Source organism: Capra hircus, chromosome 5 (assembly GCF_001704415.2).
Source record: "Capra hircus breed San Clemente chromosome 5, ASM170441v1, whole genome shotgun sequence".
NCBI lineage: Eukaryota > Metazoa > Chordata > Mammalia > Artiodactyla > Bovidae > Capra > Capra hircus.
The window spans coordinates 75,063,899-75,073,411 of NC_030812.1; the positions used below are offsets into that span (position 1 = coordinate 75,063,899).

General features: G+C 33.7%; 1 protein-coding gene across 1 annotated transcript in view; it reads left to right on the forward strand.

Moving 5' to 3' along the window:
- Positions 1-4,554, forward strand: part of SYT10 (synaptotagmin 10) — a 114,425-nt gene extending 109,871 nt beyond the window's left edge. Inside the window, exons 6-7 of the mRNA XM_005680681.3 lie at positions 610-739; positions 3,923-4,554. Of these exons, the coding sequence (XP_005680738.1) occupies positions 610-739; positions 3,923-3,994 (202 nt within the window). The 3' untranslated portion in view covers positions 3,995-4,554. The remainder of the gene's footprint in view (positions 1-609; positions 740-3,922) is intronic.

Here is a 9,513-nt window from a genome sequence, read left to right on the forward strand (position 1 = left end):
TTAAGCCCTTTGGGAAAAGGAGATTAGAGTTACATCACTTAAAGTTAATAGGTCTGCTTCCAAGAAAGAAACTCATCATATAGGTAAGGACCAACTGGCATTTCTCATTCACACTCCTATTATTGTGAAATGTGCTTAATTTACAGATTAAAATAAAGCACTAAAATAGTTGTGTATAGTCCTTTTACAAATTCATTTTTGAATGCTGATCCTGCTCAGTCATTTCAGTTGTGTCCTACTCTTTGCGACCCTATTGACTGTAGCCCACCAGGCTCCTCTGTCCAAGGGATTCTCTAGGCAAGACCAGTGAAGTGGGTTGCCATGACCAATTCCAGGGGATCTTCCTGACCTAGGAATCGAACCTGTGTATTTCATATCTCCTGTGTTGGCAGTTGGGTTTACCACTAGAACCATCTGGGAAGCCCAATCTTGTTTAGTAAGTTTTAACTTACTTAAGACTCTTCATTAGACCTGAAGTAGTTTAATATGTAAAATTATCTAGAACTTATCACAAAATCTACTGCTTTAATTGTGCTTAAAATTCTGTTAAGGTGTGTGAAACTTATCTTTGAATATTGGAATGAAAGTAAAATATTCTCCAAATCACAGGGTAGGACACAATGAGGTCATAGGAGTGTGTAGAACAGGACTGGACGCTGAGGGTCTTGGGCGAGACCACTGGAATGAAATGTTGACCTATCACCGAAAACCAATAACGCATTGGCACCCCTTGCTGGAGGTAAGCTCTGCACCTCTCTCGCATCTACTTTCTTCTTTATCTCTTATTTAAATATTGTTTATCTGCTAACATTTCATTAACATTTTACATATTCACCTTTTTTTAAAAAAATAGCTATTTGCTCTTGTTTTTGTCCCACAGACCCTCTTATCCAGTATGCAAAGTTCTGTATGTCTTGTTGGTTTTTAAAAATAACTAAATTTTCTGAGTTTGATATTCCTTTAGAATAAGTCCATAAAAACTGCAAATCTGTTATTTTCTCTACATAGTCTGAAAATTTGTGTCATTAAGTGGTGGAGCAATGAAGGAAATTTATTATTACCTGCAAACTGAATTTTTTTGCTTCTCTTGTGAAAACAGCCACCTCACCTAAACTTCCCAAGAATCCCTAAATAAAGATGTCACTTAACATGTAACGGGGCAGGTATAGAGTTACTGGCTCTGTTCAGGAAGTAAAAAGTCTCACAGATTGTTTTTAAAAATATTGAGGCATCCATTTGCCTAAGTTGAAAACCTGGCTCTGCTGTGTGACCACATATTGGGCAAGATATAAACCTAAGTTTCTGTCATTACTACTTACTAGCAGTAAACTTAGAGTAAAACTAGATGAACTGCTGACTATGAAGTACTTAACACAGCTTAGCACAATGTTGTTCTAAATATAACTAATACTAATAGTTATATTAACTAGAAGTGATATCAATACCAGTTTCTATCAGAATTTTTAGCCATGAAAGCAGTTGTCGGTCTATTCAATACATTGAATGTTGCTAGGTGAAGTGATTTTATTTTCCAAAGACTGGGATATCTTGAAGAACCTCAAAATAAATTATTTATATGACCTAATTAATTGTGAGTTGATAAGAGGTGGACTTTATGCAATCCATTACAAAAATTTATGATAACCACACAGTAATAATAAGTGACATGTACATTGCCATCTCTCCCATGGATAAGATTCTGCTTCTTATTCTATCACTAAGCATAGGTTGAATAGGAGAGACAGAGCAGTATAATTAACTAAATGTCACTGAGCCCTCGTTCTATTCTCAGCTTGGTCACAAAAGTGTGACTTTGGCTGTGTTACTCAAGACATTATGGGGAAAATTCCATGAATACTATATAAACAGTACATGCTCCGACATAGGAGGTGAAATGTCATGTTAGACAAATTATCTGCTTTATTACATTAATGTTCCAAATCTTTAACTCACTTCATCATTTATTGTAAATTGTAAAAGACAGACATGCTATGCAAATGCACATTCACACAGCACTTTCCCCTAAATTATAACTCAATAAGTCCTGAGAAGGTTTTTACATTTCAACAACGTATATTATCTGAAGTACATGCTGCTGCTTAACTATTATTTTCCTGATTCTCATTTTTGTTTTTACTTAGTTTAAAAAGTGATTAGAATCTAGACATAAGAGCAGAGTTTGCTGGGCAGAGTACTACACTGAAGGCAGAACTGAGTTCTAACCCTTGTCCCTCTGACTGTCTAATCCTGCAGATCACGTGCTTTATCTGCTGCTACATTTCTCTATATTTAGAAAATAGAGATGCACACCTCTGGGACTTCCCTGATTGTCCAGTGACTAAGACTCTGCATTCCCAACACAGGGGCCCCAGGTTTGATCCCTGGTCAGGGAACTAGGCTTTAAATGTTGCAACTAAGCATCCTCATTCCACAATCAAAGATCCTGTATGCCACAATGAAGACCCAGCACAGCCAAAAAATTAATAAATATTTTAAAAAGAGAAATACACACTCTTACAGAGTTTATAGGAATGATGTAGGGATAAGTGAGATAATGTGATCAACAACTTTTAACTAATGAAAGACAGATGTTTTATGACCCAAAGCATATTATAATTGCTTATGACTAGTAAGTTGCATGCAGCGGTCCATGGGGTTGCAAAGAATTGAACATGACTGTTTGCTGTTTAGGGCAACTGAACAACAATAAGCAGTTACACATTTATATGATGAGGAAAAACTATGAAATAGGCATGAATTTGTGTGTGAAAACATGGGGGAACTTTTCAGTCATTGTAGATTATATAGGAAGGAAAAACATCAGAAGAAGATCCCAGATAACATTTTCTAGTTGCTCACTAGCAGAGGACAAGAGGGCTGAAAAGATTATGCAGAGGTACTTTCTCCAGCAAATAGCTCACTTTTTCTGACTTCTGCTCCTGCATTCACTGGTCAAACAGAACATAGGGACTATAGACCTAAGAACTGGCTGGGTTTTAAATTATGGGAAAGTGCTGTGTGTGGAATTATGTGTTTTGTTGCCACAGCAGGGATTAAAATGAGAGGGAACAATTACTCAAGAGCTGAGTAAATTGGTAAGAAAGAGACTAAAACATCACTTGGAAAATCTGTCTACTTCTACCTGAATATAAAAGTTTATCCTATTGTAATTAAACCTTTAAAATATACATAACATTTAGGGACTAGAAGAAATTATTCTTTATCCCTTGTGGCTCCTATTTTCCAAACTCAGTCCTTCTCATTAATTGCTTCTATAAAAATCACCTCCTGCCTTAAAGCAAATGGAATGCAGTTTCTTGTGTCTTGAACCTTCTTGCTTTTACCCAACCTTAGAATGAAAGTGTTAGTTGCTCAGTTGTTTCCCATGATTCTTTGTGACCCCTTGGACTGTAGCCCACCAGGCTCCACTGTCCATGGAATTCTCCAAGCAAGAATACTGGAGTGGATAGCCATTCCCTTTGCCAGGGATCTTCCCAACCCAGGGATCTCCTACGTTGGAGGCAGATTCTTTGCCATCTGAGCCATCAGGAAATAAAAACTAATAGTCTGTGATAGAATGTGAAATGAATCTGTAGTTTCCCTGAATGTCATCTATATACCATGCTCTGCTTACATTTTAAAAAAATTTTTTTATTTTACTTTACAATACTGTATTGGTTTTGCCATACATTGACATGAATTTAGAAAGATGGTAATGATAACCCTATCTGCATACGTTTTTGTGAGATGTTTGTGTCCCCTCACACCACCTGAGAAGGTGAGTTATGAAGGTCATGGGGAGTTATGTATATTTTCTGTTCAGAGACTAGCATATCATGGGTGTGAATATTCACTATTAAAAGGTAACAGCAATTACCCACTTTATTATTTTTTTGGACATTATAAAATTATTATCTTTCAGTTACCTGGCCGGGCGACCAGTTTTGATAGTCAAGGATCTTGTCCATCTCCCAAGCCAACTTCCACACCATAATGCATCCAAAATAATGCCTTTATAATGAGGACCCAAGACCATGTACTCACCAAATCAGAAAAAAAAAAAAGTGGAAGATTTGATTTCTTCATTTGAAATACATCCTGATAACAAACAAAATATTGTGTAAATTTTATTTGCCTTTATTGTCTGTTTACTAACTTTGAACATCTTAATATATTTTACTTGAATACAAATGATCTTTACTTACATAAGGCATTTTATTATTTGTGTCATATGCCAATTAGAAGAAAAACTGTTTTTAATAAATTGTAAATTCTATGAATAAGCAAATAATAAATTTTTAAAAATAATCCATACTTATCTAAAATTAAATATAGTTAATGCTGCTATTGTATAAAGTAGCACATGTCACATATGTATGGTTTTGACTTTGTTAAAACTATGTTCATTTTCGTTGTGTATATGGTTCTATATAAACCTTAATGGAAAATGTGAGCTTTACTCACTGCATTAAATAATCAAATTAATATAATTTATTTATTTATTTATTGTTTATTCTTTCATTTTCAACAAAATCTTTTCTTGGTGAAGTTTGGTTTTTGCTAAACTCTAAACTTTTTCTTTCAAGCGTATTCTTTAAGATATAGAGAAAGCTCTATAATTTGAAGATCCTCTCTGAGTATAAATTTAAGAATATTTAGTAGATGGAAAATGGAGATTGAGCCATTTGGGCTACTATTTTATACTGTGTTAAAGTTACTAGTTCAAATATCTGTAGCACTGTTTGATATTTTAAAAATTCTATTATTCATATTCTCAAATGTAACATTAGTATTCCTGAATGAATAGAATCAGAACTCATGAGGTTCTCAAGTACTACAACATGTTTATTTTGTGACATAAAGTTATCACATGGATCCTGTATTCCTGATAGACATACTGACACCAAAGTTACAATAAATCTCTGTGCTTATTGCCATTTGGATTGTACACAGTGATAGTGACTTTTAAACTCAAACAGAAGCTAATCTTTTATCTAATCTTAGAAATGGGTATTTTCTTAAAGAAAAAAAATTACTTATTTTTCAGCAAATTATAAAATTATAAATAATTCAACTTCAACATCTAATAAAAAACAAATAATTCTTAAGGCACAGACCCACGGTCTTTTGTGAAAGGCTTTGCCCTCATAGGAGAAGGCAATGGCAACCCACTCCAGTACTCTTGCCTGGAAAATCCCATGGACGGAGGAGCCTAGTAGGCTGCAGTCCATGGGTCGCAAAGAGTCGGACACGACTGAGCGACTTCACTTTCACGCATTGGAGAAGGAAATGGCAACCCACTCCAGTATTCTTGCCTGGAGAGTCCCAGGGTCGGGGGAGCCTGGTGGGCTGCCGTCTCTGGGGTTGCACAGAGTTGGACACGACTGAAGTGACTTAGCAGCAGCAGTTGCCCTTATAAGAATCAAGAATCAGGCCGCTAGTAGTAAAAACAATGCAAATGTTTTTGCAGAACTTTCCTTTAAATCATGTCAACTTTTCATTGTCATGTTTCTGGGCCCTATTAGAAAGTATCTATATTGAACTACCCTAACCTTACTTTTGAGATGTGTATTGTGCATGTTTCAGGCTTATCCAAAGATAGAAGGTTAAATCCCAATCTTCTCTGCCCCCCACCCCGCCCCACCAAAAAACCAAAAAGCAAGAAAATCTGCAGTTAGGCTATAAAAATGGATTCATCAGAATGAGAAAATTTTATCAGCAATTGCAAAATTTTGATTTTAGTAAAATCCCTTATTTCTAAATATTAAAATTAGGTTTCTTTTTTTTTAATTTTTATTTTTACTTTATTTTACTTTACAATACTGTATTGGTTTTGCCATACATTGATATGAATCCACCACGGGTGTACATGTGTTCCCAAACATGAACCCCCCTCCCACCTCCCTCCCCATAACATCTCTCTGGGTCATCCCCGTGCACCAGCCCCAAGCATGCTGTATCCTGCATCGGACATACATAGACTGGCGATTCGACTTTGAGATTTTGTATGTTGGCACCTCTCATATGATGGCATTACCTTAATTAAGATGTAACTATTTTACAAATTAATATTTTAAAATTATACCTAATTCCCTAAAATTTTTCAAAACTACTTGTGGCATCTCAATGAAAACAAGTATTCCTGGCTAACATTTTCTGATTTAAAACTAAAGAAACTTTACCAAGCCTAAAAGAACCACTTGCTATAGACAATATGACTGAAGGTGACACTTCTGTTTTTTTTTTTTTTTACCCTAAGTATTTTATTTTATTTTTTAAAATATAAATTTACACTTCTATTTTGTAATTCTTTGTTTTATTGGAAAATAAAATTGTCAAATGAGAAGACTCTTAATAAAAATAACATGTTCAGAGACAATTGTTTATAGGCATAGCTGCAACTTACAATTGATTAGTAACTATATTTCCTTAGTATAATAATTTTTTTCACCTAAAACATACTTAAGGATTTTTATTCATGCTTTTCTTTGCTTCCTATGTAGAAATAGTCAATGTTTACAGTAAAAAACACAAACAACCAGCCAACTAGGAGACTTTAATATGGCTATTATAGACTAAAAGTTAAAGATTAAAAAATAAATAAATAAATAAAAATAAAATTTTAAGATAATTTTTTTTTAAAATTATTGTTTCCTAGGGATTAGAATAAACATATCAGGACTGACAATTTGCTAGCCCTTGAGAGAGTAAAGGGAGAAAATTCATAACATATTTTAAATGCATGATTTAAAATGGTGTGAAAGTATTAGTTGCTCAGTCATGTCCGACTCTTTGCAACCCCGTTGACTATAGCCCCCCAGGCTTCTCTGTCCATGGAATTCTGCACGCAAAATTACTGGAGTGGGTTGCCTTTCCCTTCTCCAGGGACTCTTCCTGACCCAGAGACTGAATCCAGGTCTCCTGCACTGCAGGCAGATTCTTCAATGTCTGAGCCACCGTAGGATTTTCAGTACAGTACATCCTACTCTGCACAGTCACACATCCATACAAACATAACTTATCCTCTTTCTACTTATGATTAAAGATGGAATGTTTTTCATTTCAATATTTAAAGTAAGGTTTGCTGTTACAGATAATTTCCACTAATTTGTGTGAAAGACCACATTTCAACAACCGCACTGACGCATGATGAAGTTGCAGTTTAGGTATATAATGGATACCTAATTCCAGGGACTTGCCAAACATAAATCTAAGAAAAAGAAACGTGTTGATTAGTTAGCATAACAACACTGATGTTCTTTTTGTTTTTTATTTTTATTTTGTTTATTCATTTGCTTATTTTACGCTAAATAATCAGGGGAATGGGGAAATTGAGTATAAAAAAGCACAGATGTTTGTGGAATATATAATCATTCTCTTGCAAAATTCTGAACAGTTGATGATTTTTTTAACCACAGTTTCTTAACATTTTTATTGACCATTTAAATTTTTTGTCAGGCCAGTCCTATTTCTGCACTTTATTTTACACATAAAACTTATGATGTTAATACATTAACAATTCATTTAAAAAGCTCATCAGGACTAATGACAGGGAACTAGGGACAGAACACAGAACCAAGCACCCACTATCTTATGCAATTTTTGAGAGTTTATGTACATTCTAGTTACTGCAGGGAGCTCACAACTGATTGATAACTGACTCAGGTATTAGATATAAAATATATATATTTGAATCTATCTGATTGTGACATTTAATTGACACTTGTGCTTATTCTCCTGTAATGTTTGCTATTTTAAAATTTGCATAATACAAACTAAAAAAACACCAAATTCTGTCTCATAACCACAATGCTAGAGTCATTATTGTTTTTAGAATTGCTAGTTGTGAGCCACTAAGATGACTTTGTAATCCACTCATGAGACACAATCCACAAAAAAAAAAAAAAAAAAATGCCATCCAGCCATCTCATCCTCGGTCGTAATAGTATCATGATATCATGAACTTAAAAAGAAAGCATAAAGGGCTGAGGTGGGGCTTAAGGATTTATTGAATGCAAACATTTTGGATATTAGAAATAGTGACTGAAAAATAAGTAGATGATATAAAGGAGAAGATAGGCTTCTTCATGCTTGAAATGATTTAAATACACTCTTATAAGAAGACTTGATTACACTAATCCTATTTTGTTTATTCTGAAACACTGGAAATGACTTGTATTCAATGGATCTAAATGTGCAAACAGTAATTGCATGGAAATGTTTTAACCTCAAATTGACAGTGATTTCTTTTAAGCTCAACTGGGTCATGAATGCCTTCTCCAAAGAACAAACTATGCCTGATTTTGTCATAAAAGGATAAAAATGGACCACTGTCTTCAGAAATTTTGTTATGAGTTGCATCAGCTATACGCAGAATCTATTAACTGTATGGGATGCTGAATTTCAATTTTTGAGATCATAATTGTGTTTCCTCAAAAACAATGTATGGGATAACAGTGCACATTATAAAAATGAGTCAAAAATTGTTCAGAGAAATAATGCCCAATGCTGAAAAGTTAATGCATTGGATTTTCATTTTTGTTATCTTTTCAAAATTGTTTTATTATTTTCCCAACCTAAACATCCATACAGAATTATATTTGACTATGACTTTGCTATAGAATAAAGTTTGTGAACCTAAAAAAACAACCTAAGGCTATATACAAAGTGGTCAAAGAATCATTCCCCATGAAAATTGCATGGTTTATTCTATTTGTATCCATATAGATCACTTTGCTAATTTTATTATATATATTTTGTTTTTTTTTTTTAAAGACCCTTTAAGCTTTCCATATAGAAGCATAGTAATCCCCAATGTGAATAGCTTCTATCACAGCATAAGAAAGAAGCAGGTAGACCAACTCTAAAATACAAGATATTTACATTTAAAATTTTTATAAACAAAACATTCAACTCAAATTTGCATTAACTTTTTGGACTTTTCCAACTGAGAGAAATAATTGGGTTCATCTGCAAAATCTAGATAAATTTTGGAACACATGAAGTGAGATCTTCATTGAAGAATGAAGTAGTCAATATAGAAAATAAATTTCTCACATTGTAAATACAATGATTCCACTAATGAGCAGTCCAAGATAATTTGCCAGTTATCCTAAGCTGGCAGAAGACATGAAACTTCTTCATTTCATATATGTCATTGAATAATTTATATCCATTATATTTGACATTTTTTGTATCCTTCAGTCATTGTTGATGTGGTGGCTTTTTAACTGAAGTTTGTGATATAATACGTAGCTATTGTTCAAATAGATTTCTCTGAGTCTGTATAATAGAACAAAAATTTTAAAATCTTTTGAAATTCATGTTTCTGGCTTTTGTATATGGTAACCAGCCATTTGTGAAACTTAGCATATAATTGTATTACTTAGAACAAATGTTTTGGAACCACCTTTAAAAGATGTTACATAGTTCAGTAGTTTTACAATGTCTTCTTTAAAATGTGTGAACATATTTGTCAGGTTCAGATGAATTATGAAACAATGAAACCTCAAA